Source organism: Bombina bombina, chromosome 6 (assembly GCF_027579735.1).
Source record: "Bombina bombina isolate aBomBom1 chromosome 6, aBomBom1.pri, whole genome shotgun sequence".
NCBI lineage: Eukaryota > Metazoa > Chordata > Amphibia > Anura > Bombinatoridae > Bombina > Bombina bombina.
Window position 1 is genome coordinate 727,951,497 of NC_069504.1, and position 24,606 is coordinate 727,976,102.

The 24,606-nt window shown below is 38.9% G+C and overlaps 1 protein-coding gene across 1 annotated transcript in view; it reads right to left on the reverse strand.

Moving 5' to 3' along the window:
• LOC128663553 (GEM-interacting protein) overlaps positions 1–24,606 on the reverse strand; it is a 142,203-nt gene that overhangs the window by 22,144 nt on the left and 95,453 nt on the right. Inside the window, exons 18-19 of the mRNA XM_053717932.1 lie at positions 18,993–19,177; positions 1,027–1,243 (exon numbers count right to left, since the gene is read on the reverse strand). Coding sequence (XP_053573907.1) covers positions 1,027–1,243; positions 18,993–19,177 — 402 coding nt within the window. The remainder of the gene's footprint in view (positions 1–1,026; positions 1,244–18,992; positions 19,178–24,606) is intronic.

Genomic DNA, 24,606 nt, shown 5'->3' on the forward strand with positions numbered 1-24,606 from the left:
CTGCTTTAATTAGTAAAATGTCTCATATATATATATATATATATATATATATATATATGACTCAGGGCCTTTATGCTTTTTCTATGTATGATATTCAAATAAGGATTTGTTTGACTTACATTGTATTATGTACTTTGGCCCAAGAAGGACCAGGTTCATCTATGCTGTTTCTGTACATTGTTACGGATGTGTATTTATTTATCTGCCTTGATTATTTTAAGACATCCTGCGAGGTGTACTGAATATGTAAATGTGAGTCGTATAATTTGTTTACAATGTTGGAATAAATTTTTTTTTAAAGTATATATTAGTCTTTTTATATAATGTAGTTTTGTTTTTTATATTGATACATTGATGTTTGGAAATAAACTTTAAACCATAAATAAAGGAATTAAAATAAATCTAATACAAATATATTAAAGGGACATGATACTCAAATGTTGAAACACTTGAAACTTATGCAGCATAGCTGTAGAAAGCTGACTAGAAAATATCACCAGTACATCTCTTTGTAAAAAAAGGAAGATATTTCACCTCATATTTCCTAAGGATTCATGCACCACTGTAAAAGACTTTAAGCAGCCAATCAGGATGCTAGTCCCAGGACAATCTAGGGAGTGTGCATCTGGCACGTGCAGGCACAGTCATGTTATTTTTCTATTCAGTTTAATTTCTATGAAATCTCATGAGATTTCAGTAAAATCTCATGAGATCACAGCAAAGGCAAATCTTTACCTCAGCACTGCTAATGCTGATTGGCTATTGTTTTTTTGTTTTTTGTTTTCATCTTGCAGCTGGATAGCAGCTGAAGTATAACTGTTTACACAGCACTTACACTGGTGAACTGAATACATTTTGAGGTAAAATATCTTCCTTTTTTACATAGAGATGATCAGGTGATATTTTCTTGCCAGCTTTTTACAGTTAAGCTGCATCACTTTCAAGTTATTTAGCATATGAGTATTATGTCCCTTTAAGCAGAAATAAGCATAGTCTAATCACAGCAGCAGTAGGCATTGTGCTTACTCTTTTTGTGTGCTCCTCCCCTGAATGCAACTCATCCATCCCAAAGATATTCTCATAGTTGTTAATCATAAACTCAACGGCTTGAGCCTGGTAGCCAGAATCTATCAGACAATTCATAGACATATCCTGCCCCCCTGAGGGTCGTATCAAGGTCGGGCCGAAGATTATTCCTAAATTATTAGGGTTCATTTTGTTCTCCTCGTATCTCTCAGAAACTCTGGAAGTAAAGAAAACAGAAAGATGCTGAGAAATGTGAATATGTTCAACATATTATAAAAATAAAATATATAATAATATACTAAAAATGAACTGCATCTCTAATAGAACAAAGGAAGGAGTACTATTTGGAGTAATCTAAAGTCACAGCCATAATAAATACCATAACATACTACAGTACTTCCTAACATTTTCCTGAGGCTTTGCGTGACTGGAAGTGTGGCTGGCTTGTGGGCGGAGCCAGGATCCGAGGGTGTGTTATCGGGACAAGACATGAGCAGAACCTGGGCAGTTCTTGATTTTGCTCTGGAAACCCAGAATTATTTGCTCTGACAGGGGAAGCTGTGAGAGTGGCAGTAGGCAGAGCTCCCAACCTCTGACAATCCTGCAATATCCAGATTCAGATTCATATAGTTTAGCTCTGAAAATTAAGCAATTTCTAATTCTCAGAACTTGCAATGCACCTTGCTGACATCTCAAGGCTAACTCTGGTACATATCTATACCTAATTAGCTTTATCTGATAACAACTGCAAAACAACGCACTCTATGCTAGCCATGATGTGTGCAGACTAAAGCCTAAATTGTTTCCTTCAATTAAAGGGTTAGAAATCTTTATTTTGCAGCATTCAAAAAAATACACAACCACTTAGTTAAGGTTTTATAGATTAAAAATTATTAAAGCTTACCTTAAAATGAAGCTTTAATGTTTAAGAAAATTATACAACAGTTTTCTCTGTAAACAGCCGTAATGGCTGCCTATAGATGTAGGCTGGAGTAACATAATGCATTCCCTCCCTTCCACCAATGGCGCTGCAGCATTAAACAGCTAATTACAATATTTAAATGAATGCCTCTCCTCAATCTCGGCATGCGCAATCTAATGTGTGGGCACTCGCATGCGCAATACATTCTTCATTTCCGATCAAGCGACTATTCAACGGCATCCGGCGAGATGGTAATGACACGGCGGCTGAAACATTAGGAGAGAATTCCAATATGCGCATGCATTGAAAAAAATTTGTGTAAATGCACATGCATGATGCCATATTAGTTCTATCTAGGTAGAACTTGTTAATTCGGCAGCATAATAACTGAAAATAAGGGTTTGGCAGCATATATATTTTCAATTGCAATTTGTATGTAAATTTAAAAAAAATGGCTTATAGGTGTTATTTGTTGATTTAAACAACTAGATATGATGTTTCAAACAATGGGCAAAAAATGTTTTGGTTTACTATCCCTTTAAGGCAAATAGTGTGTGGAGTTTGGCTATTGATAAATAATTGCAGTATAAAGGATGTTAATTTGTTTTATAAACTTCAAGACTTTAGAATTTGAGGTTGCAGGACATTTGCTCACCAATTACTTTGCTTATCTGAAACAATCCATTATCACTTGGGACCACACCACAGCTTCTTGTTCTCTGTCTCCAAACCTATACAATTCTAGGCTTTTCTGCCTTTCTGTTTCTTTACCATGGCTGCTATCAAGCAATGTTGTCTGGATTTCCAGAACTACAGGTAACCCAAAAAGCACTCGCCTAGATTACAAGTTTTGCGTTAGAAGCTGTGCGGTGCTAACAAGCAGTTTATGCTCACTGCTCACTTACAGACAGCGCTGGTATTACGGGTTTTTACAAACCTGGCATTAACCGCAAAATTTTGCTCCACATCTCACCTCAATACCAGCGCTGCTTACGTTAGCGGTGAGCTGGATGAACGTGCTCGTGCATGATTTCCCCATAGGAATCAATGGGGGAGAGCCGGATGAAAAAAAAACTAACACCTGCAAAAAAGCAGCGTAAAGCTCCTAACGCAGCCCCATTGATTCCTATGGGGAAATAAAAGTTATGTCTACACCTAACACCCTAACATGAACCCCGAGTCTAAACACCCCTAATCTTACACTTATTAACCCCTAATCTGCCACCCCCGACATCGCTGACACTTACATTATAATTAATAACCCCTAATCTGTGGCTTCGGAAAAACACCGCCGCCACCAACATTATACTTATGAACCCCTAAGGAAGGATTGGGTGGGTTTTAGAGTAGGGTTGGTTGTGTGGGTGGTGGGTTTTAATGTTGGGGGGAATTGTAATTTTTTTTCAGGTAAAAGAGCTGATTACTTTACCTTTTAAGCGCTATTTGTAATTTAGTGTAGGGTATGGCTTTTTTATTTTGGGGGGGCTTTATTATTTTCTGTAATTTAGTGTGTTTTTTTGTACTTTAGATAATTTTATTTAATTGTAATTAATTGTATTTAATTTAGGTAATTAATTTAATTGTAGTGTAGTGTTAGGTGTAATTGTAACTTAGGTTAGGTTTTATTTTACAGTTAAATTTGTCTTTATTTTAACTAGATAGTTATTAAATAGTTAATAACTATTTAATAACTATTGTACCTAGTTAAAATAAATACAAAGTTGCCTGTAAAATAAAAATAAACCCTAAGATAGATACAATGTAACTATTAGTTATATTGTAGCTAGCTTACGGTTTATTTTATAGGTAAGTATTTAGTTTTAAATAGGAATTATTTAGTTAATTGTAGTAATTTTATTTAGATTTATTTAAATTATATTTAAGTTAGGGGTTAGGTAGGTGGCAGCGATGTTAGGGCCGGCAGATAAGGGGTTAATAATATTTAATTAGTGTTTGTGATGCGGGAGTGCGGCAGTTTAGGGGTTAATATATTTATTATAGTGGCGGCGATGTCTGGTTCGGCAGATTAGGGGTTAAAATATTTATTTTAGTGTTTGCGATGTGGGGGGGCCTCGGTTTAGGGTTAATAGGTAGTTTATGGGTGTTTGTGTACTTTTTAGCACTTTAGTGAAGAGTTTTATGCTACAGCGTTGTAGTGCAAAACTCTTAACTACTGACTTTTAAATGCGGTACCAGGCTTGACAGAAGAGGTTTTACCGCTCACTTTTGGTAGGACTCATAATACCGGCGCTATGCAAGTCCCATTTAAAATATAGGATACGCAATTGACGTAAGTGGATTTGCGGTAATTCCGAATCTGGCCAAAAAAGTGAGCGGTACACCTGTACCTTCAAGACTCATAATACCAGCGGACGTTAAAAAGCAGCGTTAGGACCTCTTAACGCTGCTTTTTAAGGCTAACGCACAACTCGTAATCTAGGCCACTGTTTCTACTCATAGCACAGAATCCTTTACTTTGAACACTCCAGCATTGTGACATCCAAGAATTGCCAACACAATAAACAAAACAGGTTAAAGTCAAATGCTGCTGGATCCTGTAAGATCCTTCTTTCTTTCCAAGCAAAATACATAGGTCTATGCTCAGTTCATACAATGAATCTATTTAAATAAATATGTCACTAATATGTAAAAAATAGAAACTGCTTTCTTAACACCTATCTCTATCACATGTAAAGATAGATAACCGATGCCTAGACTAACCGTATAAAGCCATATCAACTATGATTCTCATAAACTATTAGACCTACAGAGAGATCCCACCTATTGCTCCAATTGCCTAGCCAGTAGTCTTCTTATCCCGGCATTAGTGATGTCGTGAATGGGCGAACCGCCATAGACTTCAATAGGCAGGCGAACTTTAAAACCCACAGGAACTCTTTCTGGCCACAATAGTGATGGAAAAGTTGTTTCAAGGGTACTAACACCTGGACTGTGGCATGCCGGAGGGGGATCCATGGCAAAACTCCCACGTAAAATTACATAGTTGATGCAGAGTCTGGTTTTAACCCATAAAGGGCATAAATCACCTAACATTCCTAAATTGTTTGGAATAACGTGCTTTAAAACATCAGGTCTGATGTTGTATCGATTAGGTAGTGTAAGGGTTACGCCCGCTTCACAGTGACAGACCAAACTCCCCATTTAACGCACCGCAAACAACCACAAACAGCCCATTTGCACAACCGCAAACTCCCCATTTGCACAAGGTTGGATATCAAGCTAGCCATGTCCCGTTCCTTGTCCTCACTGATGTCATTGAAGATCTCTTCCTCCACCCAGCCACATACAACACCAAGGGTCCCCGAAAGGTGACAACAAGCCCCCTGGGACGCCTGCTGTGTTTGGTCTTCCACCTCCTCAAAGCCACCTTCCTCCTCTGACTCCTCTTCTTCAGACTCCTCTCTCTGCGTTGCCTCTCTCTGCGTTATTATAAGGTGTGTTAAGTAGTACTATTCCTATCAGTTTAATCCCTGTTACGTCCCCTATCAGGGGACGTGTATATGGCATCGATTTTAGGAACCGGGAGATGGAAAAAGATGCTTGGTCGGTCCTCCTACTTCAAATTTGGGGCACTGTGCGTGCAATCGTGGCCGGACTTTTATCCGACGGACATTTGGCAGACGGACATTTGGCCGAAACACAAGTGGCTGTCAGATAACAGTCCGGCCACAAGAAAGATAGATTTGATAGATAGATAGATAGATAGATAGATAGATAGATAGATAGATAGATAGATAGATAGATAGATACATACATAGATTAGACAGAAGATCAATAGATGCAATAGATACATTTGATAGATACGATATATAGATAGATAGATTTGATAGATAAATAGATAGATTTGATAGATAGATAATTTCCCAGACCGAGAATTACAAGACGTGCGCTCTGGGACCCATGGTAAGGTTCCCAGAGGTAGTTGCGGCGCCAGGGGACGTGTATATGGCATGGATTTTAGGAACCAGGAGATGGAAAAAGATGCTTGGTCGGTCCTCCTACTTCAAATTTGGGGCACTGCGAGTGCAATCTACTGTGCCACCAGATATGAGTGGTGTGTTAAGTAGTACTATTCTTATCAGTTTAATCCCTGTTACGTCCCCTATCAGGGGACGTGTATATGGCATGGATTTTAGGAACCGGGAGATGGAAAAAGATGCTTGGTCGGTCCTCCTACTTCAAATTTGGGGCATTGCGCGTGCAATCTACTGTGCCACGAGATATGAGTGGTGTGTTAAGTAGTACTATTCTTATCAGTTTAATCCCTGTTACATCCCCTATCAGGGGACGTGTATATGGCATGGATTTTAGGGACCGGGAGATGGAAAAAGATGCTTGGTCGGTCCGGCCACGAGATAGATAGATTTGATAGATAGATAGATAGATACATAGATTAGATAGATAGATCAATAGATGCAATAGATACATTTGATAGATACGATAGATAGATAGATTTGATAGATAAATAGATAGATTTGATAGATAGATAATTTCCCAGACAGAGAATTACAAGACGTGCAGTCTGTGACCCATGGTAAGGTTACTTCCTTTTGCACAATCGAGTACAGGTTGGGGATTGCCTTTTGTGCAAAGAAATTTCGTCCGGGTACCTTCCACTGCGGTGTCCCAATAGCTACAAAATTTTTGAACGCCTCAGACTCCACCAGCTTGTATGGTAAAAGCTGGTGGGCTAAGAGTTCAGACAAGCCAGCTGTCAGACGCCGGGCAAGGGGGTGACTTTGTGACATTGGCTTCTTACGCTCAAACATGTCCTTGAAAGACACCTGACTGTGGGCAGATGAGCAGGAACTTCTCCGTAAGAGAGACGGAGTGGCGGATGGTTGAGAGGGTGCAAGGAGGACGGCAGTGGTTGATGTGGCTGAAGATGCTGGATCAGGAGGAGGATGGCGGCTTTGAGTTTGTGTGCTGTTTCTACTCATGCGTTGATCCCATAGGCGCTTGTGATGTGCGATAATGTGCCTTCGCAAAGCAGTTGTACCTAGGTGGGTGTTGGACTTCCCACGACTCAGTTTCTTTTGGCACAGGTTGCAAATGGCATCGCTGTTGTCAGAGGCAGATACACAAAAAAAATGCCACACTGCTGAGCTCTGCGATGACGGCATTCTGGTCGTGGCAACAGCATGAGTTGATTGGCGTGCTGTCTGGCTGACCCCGGGTGCTGATGCATGCTGTCTGACTGTGCCACTAGCTCCTTGCGACGACCTCCCCCTGCTTCCAACTCGTCTCCTCCTCTCTGTCTCCCCATCTGAACTTTCCCCCTGTTCTTCTTCTCTTCTAGCGGGCACCCACGAGACATCCACGGACGCATCGTCATCATCAACCACTTCACTTGTATCTGACAAATCAACAAAGGAAGCAGCAGCGGGTACAACATCATCATCATCACACCGTACGTCCATGTCTGTAATGCTGCCTGACTGAGACATATCACTGTTATCTACATCCTCTGTCAATGATGGTTGTGCATCACTCATTTCTTCCAACTGATGTGTAAACAACTCCTCTGACAGATCAAGTGAAGCGGCTTTGGTGCTAGTGTTGGTGGTGGCGGCAGGCGGGCGAGTGGTAACTTGAGAGGTGCCCGAAGATAAGCTGGCGGAGGATGGTGCGTCAAGGTTCGGAGCGGAAGCTATAGAAGATTGGGTGTCCTGTGTTATAAAGTCAACTATTTCCTCAGAACTTTTTGAGTTCATGGGACATGGCGTCTGAACACTGGGCATTATTCTAGGGCCAAAGGGAATCACAGCACCACGACCACGACGGCACCTGCGTGGTGGCCTGCCTCTGCCTGTCATTTTTTTTTAAATGTACACTTACACTACTATTAAACAAGATATGAGTGGTGGCACTGGGCAAGTGGGCACAGTATATGCTGTGAGCCTGACACAAAAAAGCAGACTGATGTTTCACAGTCCAAAAAGTTTTTATTTTTTTAAATGTACACTTACACTACTATTAAACAAGATATGAGTGGTGGCACTGGGCAAGTGGGACCAGTATAAGCTGTGAGCCTGAAACAAAAAAGCAGACTGATGTTTCACAGTCCAAAAAGTTTTTTTTGTTTTTAAATGTACACTTACACTACTATTAAACAAGATATGAGTGGTGGCACTGGGCAAGTGGGCACAGTATACGCTGTGTGCCTGACACAAAAAAGCAGACTGATGTTTCACAGTCCAAAAAGTTTTTATTTTTTTAAATGTACACTTACACTACTATTAAACAAGATATGAGTGGTGGCACTGGGCAAGTGGGACCAGTATAAGCTGTGAGCCTGAAACAAAAAAGCAGACTGATGTTTCACAGTCCAAAAAGTTTTTTTGTTTTTAAATGTACACTTACACTACTATTAAACAAGATATGAGTGGTGGCACTGGGCAAGTGGGCACAGTATACGCTGTGAGCCTGACACAAAAAAGCAGACTGATGTTTCACAGTCCAAAAAGTTTTTATTTCTTTAAATGTACACTTACACTACTATTAAACAAGATATGAGTGGTGGCACTGGGCAAGTGGGCCCAGTATACGCTGTGAGCCTGACACAAAAAAGCAGACTGATGTTTCACAGTCCAAAAAGTTTTTATTTTTTTAAATGTACACTTACACTACTATTAAACAAGATATGAGTGGTGGCACTGGGCAAGTGGGCACAGTATACACTGTGAGCCTGACACAAAAAAGCAGACTGATGTTTCACAGTCCAAAAAGTTTTTATTTTTTTAAATGTACACTTACACTACTATTAAACAAGATATGAGTGGTGGCACTGGGCAAGTGGGCCCAGTATAAGCTGTGAGCCTGAAACAAAAAAGCAGACTGATGTTTCACATTCCAAAAAGTTTTTTTTGTTTTTAAATGTACACTTACACTACTATTAAACAAGATATGAGTGGTGGCACTGGGCAAGTGGGCCCAGTATAAGTTGTGAGCCTGAAACAAAAAAGCAGACTGATGTTTCACAGTCCAAAAAGTTTTTTTTTGTTTTTAAATGTACACTTACACTACTATTAAACAATATATGAGTGGTGGCACTGGGCAAGTGGGCACAGTATACGCTGTGAGCCTGACACAAAAAAGCAGACTGATGTTTCACAGTCCAAAAAGTTTTTTTTTGTTTTTAAATGTACACTTACACTACTATTAAACAAGATATGAGTGGTGGCACTGGGCAAGTGGGCACAGTATACACTGTGAGCCTGACACACACGCTGGCAGGCAGGCAACTGCAATTAGATTGCACAAGCAGACGGATGTTTCACAGTCCAAAAAGTTTTTTTTTTTAAATTTACACTTCTGTTACACCAGATATGAGTGGGGGCACTGGGCAAGTGGGCACAGTATACGCTGTGAGCCTGGCACACACACTGGCAGGCAGGCAACTGCAATTAGATTACACTAGCAGACTGATGTTTCACAGTCGAAAAAGTTTTTTTTTTTTAAATTTACACTACTGTTACACCAGATATGAGTGGTGGCACTGAGCAAGTGGGCCTGGCACACACGCTGGCAGGCAGGCAACTGCAATTAGATTACACTAGCAGACTGATGTTTCACAGTCAAAAAGTTTTATTTTTTTAAATGTACACTTACACTACTATTAAACAAGATATGAGTGGTGGCACTGGGCAAGTGGGCCCAGTATACGCTGTGAGCCTGAAACAAAAAAGCAGACTGATGTTTCACAGTCCAAAAAGTTTTTTTTGTTTTTAAATGTACACTTACACTACTATTAAACAAGATATGAGTGGTGGCACTGGGCAAGTGGGCCCAGTATAAGCTGTGAGCCTGAAACAAAAAAGCAGACTGATGTTTCACAGTCCAAAAAGTTTTTTTTGTTTTTAAATGTACACTTACACTACTATTAAACAAGATATGAGTGGTGGCACTGGGCAAGTGGGCCCAGTATAAGCTGTGAGCCTGAAACAAAAAAGCAGACTGATGTTTCACAGTCCAAAAAGTTTTTTTTTGTTTTTAAATGTACACTTACACTACTATTAAACAAGATATGAGTGGTGGCACTGGGCAAGAAGGCACAGTATACGCTGTGAGCCTGACACAAAAAAGCAGACTGATGTTTCACAGTCCAAAAAGTTTTTTGTTTTTAAATTTACACTACTGTTACACCAGATATGAGTGGTGGCACTGGGCAAGTGGGCACAGTATACACTGTGAGCCTGACACACACGCTGGCAGGCAGGCAACTGCAATTAGATTGCACAAGCAGACGGATGTTTCACAGTCAAAAAAGTTTTTTTTTTAAATTTACACTACTGTTACACCAGATATGAGTGGGGGCACTGGGCAAGTGGGCACAGTATACGCTGTGAGCCTGGCACACACACTGGCAGGCAGGCAACTGCAATTAGATTACACTAGCAGACTGATGTTTCACAGTCGAAAAAGTTTTTTTTTTTAAATTTACACTACTGTTACACCAGATATGAGTGGTGGCACTGAGCAAGTGGGCCTGGCACACACGCTGGCAGGCAGGCAACTGCAATTAGATTACACTAGCAGACTGATGTTTCACAGTCAAAAAAGTTTTATTTTTTTAAATGTTCACTTACACTACTATTAAACAAGATATGAGTGGTGGCACTGGGCAAGTGGGCCCAGTATACGCTGTGAGCCTGAAACAAAAAAGCAGACTGATGTTTCACAGTCCAAAAAGTTTTTTTTTTTTTAAATGTACACTTACACTACTATTAAACAAGATATGAGTGGTGGCACTGGGCAAGTGGGCCCAGTATAAGCTGTGAGCCTGAAACAAAAAAGCAGACTGATGTTTCACAGTCCAAAAAGTTTTTTTTGTTTTTAAATGTACACTTACACTACTATTAAACAAGATATGAGTGGTGGCACTGGGCAAGTGGGCCCAGTATAAGCTGTGAGCCTGAAACTAAAAAGCAGACTGATGTTTCACAGTCCAAAAAGTTTTTTTTTTGTTTTTAAATGTACACTTACACTACTATTAAACAAGATATGAGTGGTGGCACTGGGCAAGTGGGCACAGTATACGCTGTGAGCCTGACACAAAAAAACAGACTGATGTTTCACAGTCCAAAAAGTTTTTTGTTTTTAAATTTACACTACTGTTACACCAGATATGAGTGGTGGCACTGGGCAAGTGGGCACAGTATACACTGTGAGCCTGACACACACGCTGGCAGGCAGGCAACTGCAATTAGATTGCACAAGCAGACGGATGTTTCACAGTCAAAAAAGTTTTTTTTTTAAATTTACACTACTGTTACACCAGATATGAGTGGGGGCACTGGGCAAGTGGGCACAGTATACGCTGTGAGCCTGGCACACACACTGGCAGGCAGGCAACTGCAATTAGATTACACTAGCAGATTGATGTTTCACAGTCGAAAAAGTTTTTTTTTTTAAATTTACACTACTGTTACACCAGATATGAGTGGGGGCACTGGGCAAGTGGGCCTGGCACACACGCTGGCAGGCAGGCAACTGCAATTAGATTACACTAGCAGACTGATGTTTCACAGTCAAAAAGGTTTTTTTTTTTTTAATTTACACTACTGTTACACCAGATATGAGTGGGGGCACTGGGCAAGTTGGCACAGTATACGCTGTGAGCCTGGCACACACGCTGGCAGGCAGGCAACTGCAATTAGATTACACTAGCAGACTGATGTTTCACAGTCAAAATTTTTTTTTTTTTTTAAATTTACACTACTGTTACACCAGATGTGAGTGGTGGCACTGGGCAAGTGGGCCTGGCACACACGCTGGCAGGCAGACAACTGCAATTAGATTACTTAAGCAGACTGATGTTTCACAGTCAAAAAAGTATTTTTTTTTTTAATTTACACTACTGTTACACCAGATATGAGTGGTGTGGCACTGGGCAAGTGGGCCTGGCACACACGCTGGCAGGCAGGCAACTGCAATTAGATTACACTAGCAGACTGATGTTTCACAGTCAAAAAAGTTTTTTTTTTTAAATTTACACTACTGTTACACCAGATATGAGTGGTGGCACTGGGCAAGTGGGCCTGGCACACACGCTGGCAGGCAGGCAACTGCAATTAGATTACACTAGCAGACTGATGTTTCACAGTCAAAAAAGTATTTTTTTTAAATTTACACTACTGTTACACCAGATATGAGTGGTGGCACTGGGCAAGTGGGCCTAGCACACACGCTGGCAGGCAGGCAACTGCAATTAGATTACACTAGCAGACTGATGTTTCACAGTCAAAAAAGTATTTTTTTTAAATTTACACTACTGTTACACCAGATATGAGTGGTGGCACTGGGCAAGTGGGCCTGGCACACACGCTGGCAGGCAGGCAACTGCAATTAGATTACACTAGCAGACTGAGGTTTCACAGTCAAAAAAGTTTTTTTTTTAAATTTACACTACTGTTACACCAGATATGAGTGGTGGCACTGGGCAAGTGGCTTGGGCAGGCAACTGCAATTAGATTACACAGAAAAAAATAAATTAAAAAAAATGATGTTCTAGCCCTAAAAAGGGCTTTTTTGGGTGCTGTCCCTACAGCAGAGATCAGATGAGTCCTTCAGGACTGTAGTGGACACTGAATACACTAGCCTAGCTATCCATTTCCCTATTAAATCACCAGCAGCTACACTGTCCCTCCTCTCACTAACAATGCAGCTTCCGAATGAATCTAAAATGGCTGCTGTTCAGGAGCTGGGAGGGTCTGGGAGGGAGGGTCTGCTGCTGATTGGCTGGAATGTGTCTGCAGACTGTGAGATACAGGGTCAAAGTTTACTCAATGATGACGAATAGGGGGCGGATCGAACATCGCATATGTTCGCCCGCCGGGGCGAACGAGAACATGCTATGTTCCCCGGGAACTATTCTCCGGCGAATTATTCGCGACATCACTACCCGGCATCAGGTGAAATGATAGGCAGGAAGTACCACAGCCGGGAATAAACCTAGGACCCAGATAAGGAGATTAAAAAATCTACAAGGCCAAAGCTGTAACTGGCAGACAGATGATACAAATAATTAGGGATAAGCAGAACTCACTATCAGGGTCAAATGCCAGGGTGAGCAACAGGTTAGCAGAATATTGAAATGCCAAGGGTAAAACAGATTAAAGGGCCATTAAACCCAAAAATTTACTTTCATGATTCAGATAGAGAATACAATTTTAAACAACATTCCAATTTACTTCTATTACCTAATTTGCGGCAATCTTTAGCTATCCTTTGTTAAAAAAATATCAATGCACATTGGTTAGCCAATCACATGAGGCATCTATGTGCAGTCACCTATCAGAAGCTACTGTGCCTATCTAGATTTGCTTTTCAGGAAAGCATATCAAAAGAATGAAGCAAATTAGATAAGTGAAGTAAATTAGAAAGCTGTTTAAAATGGTATTCTCTATCTGAATCATGAAAGAAAAAAATGTGGGTTTAATGTCCCTTTAAGGTCAAAGACCAAGCCGGGTCAGCAACAATGTCAGAAGGCAGAGGTACCAAAGGATAATACGAAAGCAAGTGAACAGGCAAGCCAAAGGTCAGCAATGCCACCAACATCAAATTAGAGCGCCCAGGTAGCACAAAGGAAAAACCTATACATGCGGGATAAAACCAAAGCAGGAAGAACCTTATAAAAGGTACAAGGTGGCAGACAAAAGTGAGGCCTGGATCGCACAAAGAAACAATAGCATGCCTGCGTTAAGGTGTAAATAGCATGCCTAGATAAAATAAATAACATGCTCTTATAGTATAGCGTGTCTGCATTAAAACAATAGCGTGCCTAAACTGGAATCCTGATAGCGCACCTGCACCAGTAACTAACCTGGGCTTCAAACAATAAATAACACACCAGAGCTAAACAGTGCATCTGGTTAATAGAGTGCCCACACTGGGCAAAGAAAAAGTGCCCATACTAAATATCATAAGACTGACAGCATGCCTGATAGAACACAACAGCGTGCCTTAATTACTATAGCATGCCTAAATCATTATTGTGTCTCTGACTCTCTACAACACGCCTACACTATGTGACTAGAGTGCGAACTAGTCACATTGCGGCAGTAGATAAGAATAACATAAACCAGTATGTATGTATGTATATATTTATACCTATATTTCTTTATCTCTCTATATAAGCATACACACACATAGAGTATAAGTATGTGTGTATATATATATATACTATATATATATATATATATATATATATATATATATATATATATATATATATATATATATATATATATATATATACAGGGAGTGCAGAATTATTAGGCAAGTTGTATTTTTGAGGATTCATTTTATTATTGAACAACAACCATGTTCTCAATGAACCCAAAAAACTCATTAATATCAAAGCTGAATAGTTTTGGAAGTAGTTTTTAGTTTGTTTTTAGTTATAGCTATTTTAGGGGGATATCTGTGTGTGCAGGTGACTATTACTGTGCATAATTATTAGGCAACTTAACAAAAAACAAATATATACCCATTTCAATTATTTATTTTTACCAGTGAAACCAATATAACATCTCAACATTCACAAATATACATTTCTGACATTCAAAAACAAAACAAAAACAAATCAGTGACCAATATAGCCACCTTTCTTTGCAAGGACACTCAAAAGCCTGCCATCCATGGATTCTGTCAGTGTTTTGATCTGTTCACCATCAACATTGCGTGCAGCAGCAACCACAGCCTCCCAGACACTGTTCAGAGAGGTGTACTGTTTTCCCTCCTTGTAAATCTCACATTTGATGATGGACCACAGGTTCTCAATGGGGTTCAGATCAGGTGAACAAGGAGGCCATGTCATTAGATTTTCTTCTTTTATACCCTTTCTTGCCAGCCACGCTGTGGAGTACTTGGACGAGTGTGATGGAGCATTGTCCTGCATGAAAATCATGTTTTTCTTGAAGGATGCAGACTTCTTCCTGTACCACTGCTTGAAGAAGGTGTCTTCCAGAAACTGGCAGTAGGACTGGGAGTTGAGCTTGACTCCATCCTTAACCCAAAAAGGCCCCACAAGCTCATCTTTGATGATACCAGCCCAAACCAGTACTCCACCTCCACCTTGCTGGCGTCTGAGTCGGACTGGAGCTCTCTGCCCTTTACCAATCCAGCCACGGGCCCATCCATCTGGCCCATCAAGACTCACTCTCATTTCATCAGTCCATAAAACCTTAGAAAAATCAGTCTTGAGATATTTCTTGGCCCAGTCTTGACGTTTCAGCTTGTGTGTCTTGTTCAGTGGTGGTCATCTTTCAGCCTTTCTTACCTTGGCCATGTCTCTGAGTATTGCACACCTTGTGCTTTTGGGCACTCCAGTGATGTTGCAGCTCTGAAATATGGCCAAACTGGTGGCAAGATGCATCTTGGCAGCTGCACGCTTGACTTTTCTCAGTTCATGGGCAGTTATTTTGCGCCTTGGTTTTTCCACATGCTTCTTGCGACCCTGTTGACTATTTTGAATGAAACGCTTGATTGTTCGATGATCACGCTTCAGAAGATTTGCAATTTTAAGAGTGCTGCATCCCTCTGCAAGATATCTCACTATTTTTGACTTTTCTGAGCCTGTCAAGTCCTTCTTTTGACCCATTTTGCCAAAGGAAAGGAAGTTGCCTAATAATTATGCACACCTGATATAGGGTGTTGATGTCATTAGACCACACCCCTTCTCATTACAGAGATGCACATCACCTAATATGCTTAATTGGTAGTAGGCTTTCGAGCCTATACAGCTTGGAGTAAGACAACATGCATAAAGAGGATGATGTGGTCAAAATACTCATTTGCCTAATAATTCTGCACTCCCTGTATATATATATATATATATATATATATATAAACAACAAATAAGAGCGCACTCGCCGGGCCTTAATTAAATATTATTTAATCAAAGTGACGTTTCGGGGTTGTTAGCCCCGTCCTCAGACCATTACATATGTTAAAATACAAATCAAACTTTTATACATTACCCTCCACCATCACCACGTACTACTGGAAGTGCCTCCGGCGTCCTGCAGGACTCAGTGCGCAGGTCCGCCGGTTGCCCCAGCAACCAAAGTAAACAACTGTAAAACGGAACAAGAGTAGTTAAACAATGCATTTACAAACTATCTGCCATAAGTGTTATGGGCACTATCTGAACTTTATGGTAACTTTTATTCTATTAGTGTGATCACTCTAAATACCTCCTGTTTGAGTCTCCAGCGTAATACAAGTGTACAATACATGTAACAGGTTGTCAAGCCAACCACTGTAATAGGACTATGACCTTGGAGACTCAAATAGCCCATATTAAATATTGCAGATATTGATATCGCTCAAATATAAGGAACTAAAGGCAATTAAAGGATTCAAGGGAACTGAATATCTGGTTACTCTCAATGTGGTGAGCCTCTATACGGTGATATCACATCACCAAGGTATAGAGGCTGTACGTAATCATCTGTGCAGATACCCTTACGTGGGTCCAAATATGGATTGGTTATTAGAACTGTTGGAATTCTGCCTCAAGATGAACTATTTTTGGTTTGAGAATAGATACTTTCTTCAATTGCTTGGAACGGCGATGGGGTCGAGTGTGGCCCCATCGTACGCCAACATATACATGGTGGAATTTGAACAATATCAGACAGAATTGTTCAAGGATACTAAGATACGATTCTTTCGTCGCTACATTGACAATTTGTTCTTGGTTTGGGATGGCTCAGAAAGTGAATTATCCAATTGGTTCCAGCAACTGAACCAGGTTCTACCAAATCTACAGTTCAAAATGGATTACAACAAAACTACAGTGGATTTCCTGGATCTACGAATCTCCATTCAGGGGGATGTATTGGGAACCACTCTCTTCCGAAAAATTATGGATAGAAATTCATTATTACAAGCCACAAGCTGCCACCCACCTGGCTTGAAGCGAGCCCTACCAATATCACAATTCAAAAGAGTAGTCCGCAATAACAGTGACCCTGAGAAAGCCAAAGAACAACTACTGGATATGAAAGAAAGATTTCTACAAAGAGGTTATCAACAAGCTCATATTGATAAACATCTGTCACAATTCTGGAATATGAAACAGGATGAGGCCCTATGCACAAGAGAACCCCTGGGGACGGAAAATCGTCTGACCTACCTAACTACATACACCGCTGATAAGAAGGAAGTACCAGGAATTGTAAGAGATCAATGGTACATAGTGACAAGTGATCCAACACTACCATTTACTACAATGGGGCCTCCAAGAGTGACCTATAGACGAGGAAGATCATTAAGGGACACTCTAGTCAAAGTGGACCCTGTGGACAGTTATAAGAAGACAACTTGGCTCCAATCTCCGAAAGTGGGTTGCTATAGATGTCTTGGCTGCACTACATGCAGTGGGTTGAGTAACACCAAGACATTCTTACATCCCCATACCAACAGAAAGTACACGATTAGATATAGAGTAACGTGTACTACAGAATTCATAGTTTATCTCTTACATTGTCCATGTGGCCTTTTTTATGTGGGCAAGACGGTCAACACCCTCCGTATCCACATGGCCAACCATCGCGCTGCTATTAGGCTGGCAATTCGAGAAAAAGAATCAGAGCAGCCTGTTGCAAGGCATTTTGCGATGTGTGGCCATACGGTTAGTGATCTAAGGTATGTGATCATTGATCACGTGCCCAAACTCAATAGGGGTGGTGATAGAGCCAATCTTCTATTGCAAAAAGAATCCAGGTGGATTTACAACTTGGGAACTTTATCCCCCAAGGGGTTAAATACACAATTGGATTGGCACTGTTTTCTATAATGTTATCCAGATAGAATGATGGCTTAAGGGCTAGGGAGTTAGATTAGAATGTTACAGTGTTTAAAAATGAGTTAAAACACATTTGATGTTTCTCTATAAGCATAGCCCTAATTTAGTCCCACATTATGGAACATATAGCTTAAGGGAGTATCTAAATATAGGGAGTAGTTTATAGGTATGTAATAATGACTCATTCAGTAATATGTGCAAATGATTATATTTGAGCGATATCAATATCTGCAATATTTAATATGGGCTATTTGAGTCTCCAAGGCCGTAGTCCTATTACAGTGGTTGGCTTGACAACCTGTTACATGTATTGTACACTTGTATTACGCTGGAGACTCAAACAGGAGGTATTTAGAGTGATCACACTAATAGAATAAAAGTTACCATAAAGTTCAGATAGTGCCCATAACACTTATGGCAGATAGTTTGTAAATGCATTGTTTAACTACTCTTGTTCCGTTTTACAGTTGTTTACTTTGGTTGCTGGGGCAACCGGCGGACCTGCGCACTGAGTCCTGCAGGACGCCGGAGGCACTTCCGGTAGTACGTGGTGATGGTGGAGGGTAATGTATAAAAGTTTGATTTGTATTTTAACATATGTAATGGTCTGAGGACAGGGCTAACAACCCCGAAACGTCATTTTGATTAAATAATATTTAATTAAGACCCAGCGAGTGCGCTCTTATTTTTGTTTATATGCTTACTGTTGAATGCACCCCGAGCAGTTTAACCTTTTGAAAGTGTGTGCAGTGCCCTATGGACATTGATTTTATATATATATATATATATATATATATATATCAGAGTCCAGAAAAGGATAAGCACAGTCCTTTGTGTCAGCAACTGCCAGGGTGCACATCCAAATAAAGTAGTATGCCCAAAGTGAAAAAAATGGCACTCTCTGGACTTAGTATAAAAAAAGATATCTTTATTAATACAAGTTAAAAAACGGCATTATGCCTTTTTTTAACTTGTATTAATAAAGATATATTTTTTTATACTAAGTCCAGAGAGTGCCATTTTTTTCACTTTGGGTATATATATATATATATATATATATATATATATATATATATATATATATATTTTTTTTTTTTTATTTTTTTTTATTTTTTTTTTTGAGACAGACACTATTATGGATAAAAAATATATATCTTTTATTTGTAAAAACGTCAAATGACTTGAATGATACATGTTCATCAGTTATACCTGTAAAGGTGGGCTATCAAATGACGAAGTGTGTTGTAGTTAGTTGCTGGGAGCCGACACAGAATATCCTTCATTTGTTGTACAGGTTCTGAGTGCTGTCCACTCTCTTTCTTGTCATCTTGAAAGTCCCTTGAAAATGCCATGAATTCTCCATAGAGCTGATGAGAGACCACTGAGTCTGGAAGCTGGAGGAGAGGTATCAAACTCAACATTATTTAAAAATTCTGTCATTTTAATTTAATTATTTTACCTAGAATATCACATTTTAATAACAGCAAAATAGATGTTAGTCATACTCTTAAAACATTTTGGTTAGCATCCAACTTCCTCTATAGTCCATGAATTATTCATAAAACGTATCTCTTAAATAACATTTCAGAAAACATCTATAAACATTTTGATTGTAGGGAATGTTATTAAAAAGAAAAGCAGTCAGAATAATTTGCTGTCTTCTGGGTACTCAACGTGTCATAGACTGGGTTAACAAATAGTTGAAAGCTTCTGATGACTACCCAGTAACCTTGATGCTTTTCATGAACCAATGAGTCTCCTAAAAATGGTTTGAGTGAGCTACAAAGCAAGCTAAAGGCTTGGTAAAGGTGAAAGTGGTGTTGGGAAGTTAGCTTTGGTTTCCCGAATGCTTGGACAAATTTATGTTGGTTACAGTCTCTATTGCAAGGCTTTATTGCACCTAAATGAAGAGGGGCCATCTATGTTGAGGGAGAGGACCATTACAAGGTTGGAGGAGGTTTTTATGTAGTAGTATTGGTGGCTAGGGGGGAGTTTACGCACATGGAATGGACTGTTTGGTTACATCCTTAGAACTGGATGCATGGAACTGGAAAGGGTCAGTTTAGGAAATGAGGTCTTCATAATTTTATTTTGGATGTTATGTCTCATCCTATTAGTAAAAACAATAGTAAACTTAAAAATTAAGGTGTTCAAGAAAAAACAGGAATATTTGTATTATCAATATTGATAGAATTTACAAAGAACCAACATATTACATAGCCCTATGACATTAGCTACACGGTTGCATAGTTATATGAACCAAGGATCTTGTTTTCACAGACACCACACCCCCAGACTCCACACCCTGAGAGACACTATGAACTTTTATATAAGACCTGGAATGTGAGCAGAACCATTGCTAAACCTTAGTGTATTTTTTTTAAACCTGTACAATACATATACAGTATTGCACTATTGGCATTCTGTTTTTGCTCTCTTTTATGAATACAAACTGCACAGAGCGAGAGTACTGCCATACTGCAGGAAGCAGCAAAGTTTGGACATCCAGGTGCCTTTGAAGGCTCTACTCCACGCGGCACTTACCTCATGTGATCGAGGTAGAAAATTGTAAGTAGGAACCTCACAAGGAAACCTTACCATTTTATTGTTTATTATATTTTGTTTACAGTTAACAGACAAAGTACAGTTAATATTGGATTTAATTAATGTACTTGCAGTTATAACTGTTTATCTGTACAAATAGCATCTGGAGTTATTTCTAACTTAAGCGCCATCCTAAACCTTTCCTCTGATGAAGAAGGAATATATTGCTATTAGACATGTGCGTTTCGATTTGTTTCGAATCGAAATTCGGACGAATTTGTTAAATTTGGATCAATTCGAATTTCCGAATTACGGTAGTACCGAATCTACCGAATAAATCCGAATTAGTTTGGATTGATTCGTTACATTCGGATGGCCATGGATTACACTAGTATTGTACAGTATATTAGGTTATATCACTCTGCTATGGGTTACACCTAATATACAGTACATAATACTAGTCTAATACACAGCACATCCCACCTAACACATACCGAAATTCTGAATTTCCGAATCGAACCAAACAGAATCCAGACGAATTTATTCAAATCCGAATTAATCCGAAACGAATCCGAAATAAATCCATTCAAATTTTTCCAAATTCGAATCGATCCGAACCGAAATTCTAAAACATCCGAATCCATCCGAATCGATCCGAACCGAAACGAAACAAATTTTTTGGCCATGCACAAGTCTAATTGCTATCACCTTCAAAACGCGTAAGGATTGGTCAAGAACGCCAGTATTCAGGATCTTTTTGTTCTTGGATGAGTACAGCTTCAGATATGCTAATTGACACAGTTTTTATGTTGTTTTTAAATTACCGCATATACTATTGAGCTCCCTGAATGTGAGCATATTACTTGTAGGAATTGGATGTGTGTATGAACAGACTGTGTTGCACTATTCCTCTTTCTGTTTTTATTACCTGTACTACGTTTTAACATCCATTGACAAAGCCTGAAACCACTACAAACAACACGGAGGAAGGATTTTTATATATATATATATTTATTTTTTAAATAAAAAGAACATTTCCTTGTATGTGAAGAACATTGTAATGTAAAGTATTTCTTACTTCAGATTTAGTGCTGTTGGTCTACTGTAGTGTAAGGATAGCGTGTGAGCGATAACTGGGTTTTTTTTTAGTAGCGCACCCTATAGAAGTCTATGGGGAGAAGAAGTTAGCAAAGTTGCAATATAAGAAAGTCTTGAAGTTAGCACGCCTGATCTTTCTCTTGCACGTTAACTAACTTTTTACTTTCAACTTGTAATACGTGTGCAAACCTGGGTGCGTTAAAATTTAACTTAGATCGCAGTTAGTGTGTGAACAATAAAAATATTTAGCGTGCCACTTGTAATCTAACCGTATATATTGCACACACTGCTCATGTGCACAAAATAGTTGTGTAATATTATAGTGAAACATTTGACCATAATCTCACACTACTCATTATTTCCTGAGCTGCAACTTACAACACTAGATCTTACTCCCTTTGTAAAGTTTAACAACTGGTAATAAAAACAAAAAGCTCCATAAATATTCTTGTTGCTAACTAGGCAAGTATCAGTTCCTAGCTCCAGTTATCAGGTATACCTAGTGGGCTATATTTTAAAGGAGCATTAAAGGGACAAGAAACCCAAATTTGTTCTTTCATGACTCAGATAGAGCATGCAATTTTAAACATCTTTCCAATTTACTTCTATTATCTAATTTGCTTAATTCTCTTGATATCCTTTGTTGAAAAGCATATCTAAATAGGCTCAGTAGCTGCTGATTGGTGGCTGCACATAGATACCTCGTATGATTGGCTCACATATGTGCATTGCTATTTCTTCAACAAAGAATATCTAAAGAAAGAAGCATATTAGATGATAGAAGTAAATTAGTTTGTTGTTTAAAATTGTATTCTCTATCTTAATCAAGAAAGAAAAAATCTGGGTTTCATGTCCCTTTAAAGTGTTTGTTTTTCTTCTTTTGCGTCTAAAAGAGAGCTTTTTAAAATAATATTAATTAACTTATTTAGTTTATTTTTAGTTTTTGTGATTTGTTTTGCAAAAAAAAAAGTCTTGATATTTTTTTTATCTGTGTCATGTGTAAGTGTCCATCATTACAGCAGTAGGAAGTGTCCTTATCAAACATCTGTAATGAAATGTGCAAAAACATGCACTTCCTGTAATTTTCAAAATCAAGAAAAACAGCATTCTTTTAAATGTTTAAACATGTTTTAAACATGTTTAAAGGGACAGTAAACCTAAAAAATAATGTTATATAATTCTGCACATAGTGCAGAATTATATAACATTATTTAGGTGCTATAGCTATAAAACCCTTTTTTCACTTTTAATATTTAAAAAACATACCGCTTTTACAGACCCGCTCTCTGCTCTCTGCTGAGCGGGTCTGTTTTTTTTAGTCAGCGCATCGGGCCAGCTGTATAGTCACAGCCCGGCCCGACCGCGCCATAAGACTGCAGCTCGCTCCTGCTCTGTCTGACAGCAGGAGCGAGCTTCACTTAATGTTATAGCGCGGTCGGGCCGGGCTGTGACTATACAGCTGGCCCGATGCGCTGACTAAAAAAAACAGACCCGCTCAGCAGAGAGCAGAGAGCGGGTCTGTAAAAGCGGTATGTTTTTTAAATATTAAAAGTGAAAAAAGTGTTTTATAGCTATAGCACCTAAATAATGTTATATAATTCTGCACATAGTGCAGAATTATATAACATTATTTTTTAGGTTTACTGTCCCTTTAAATTGTGCTTCTTCACAATATTTTTTACTTTTAAAGTAAAAGTTTCAAGGATTTATTTACCTGACAATTCAATATTAATAGTTCAGTCATCATGACTGAAATCCTATATTTAGAAAAGTAAATCCTTTTAACCTGGCTAGTTATGGGTGTTACTGTGCTTGAGTAGTAGAGTTGAGAAACCTGATGTAGCTCATAATGTTCCCACCCACATGACTCATGCTGTTCATACATGCAACAGACACAGCTGAAGTAGGGAAATACTTCTGATTCTACAACTAGATTATTCTGGATTCTGTCTGAGGAATTCCCTATCTATGTATGTGGGTCTGTAGATATACAGTATATATGTTAATGCCCACACAAGCTATGTAAACATTCTGGAAAATGCTTTATATTTTAAGTTTGTTTAAATATATTTCTGCTTTTATTCATAGAATTTCTAAATGTAAATCACCAACTCTCGGAATGTAAAAAAAAAAAAGCTTTGTGTAATCCTTTATTTGAAGGAGACTGGAAGATTGTACTTTAAAGATAGTGTAATTAAACTTGTGTAATTTTGTATGACATATTTAATACAATTTTAATAAGTGCTACAAAGGAGATAGGTATAAAAAGGAACTATGACTTAAAAATTTAAAATGTAACAATAGCACCAAATGTAAACAGTGGTTAAGCAGAGAACTGTAATAAATTAAAACAGGGGTCAAGTCCTACAAAACAAAGTGTGGGAACTCACCTAGACTTCCACCCCCCTCCTCACAATTGATATTGTTTTATATATATATATATATATATACACACACACTGTATTTATATGTATATAATTTATACACTTTTGTTTAATGAAAGTAAATTAAATCCAATGAAGGGTTGAATAGTTGTCTTTGGGCCTGAGAATCCTCCTCTGTCACAGAGTCTCACCCACTTAAGGTGCAATAGTCCTATTTTTGCTAAAGGGATCTAAATAACCCCAGAGTAAGCCACACAGAAATGTAAGCAAGCACCATGTGTTACACACACTGCGGGGTGATCACACAGCAGGACCACTGACAGGCTTGCATTTAGTGTATTGTAGGAATTGTTTCTGCCCATTACTAGAGGATCTCACTATCCCTCTTACAGACTTTGCTCCAGCTCCTCCCACTAGCAGCAGCAATGTTTACTGAAGCGTATCTGTTCTCTGTCCAGAGGGAACTTAGTTCCTCCTGCAAAAATAGTGCAGGAACTCTGTTCCCACGTGTTCCCACTCAACTTGACCAGTGAATTAAATACTTTTTTATGCAGCAGTCTTTTTTACATCAAATTCGATTACATAATTTTTGTTGAGGATTGCTCATAGGATTAATGGAATTGCGCAGGGTTATGCATTAGGGCTGAGTGTTTGGAAGGGTTAAAGTATGGGTTAACAGCTCTGTGACAGAGATGTTTAATTACACATAGTAAAAAAGAAAAAAAAATGCAATATCCTTTCATTATTTTCTTGCCCCATTTTCTGAAATGTAACTGAAAATTTATTGAAAAACTACA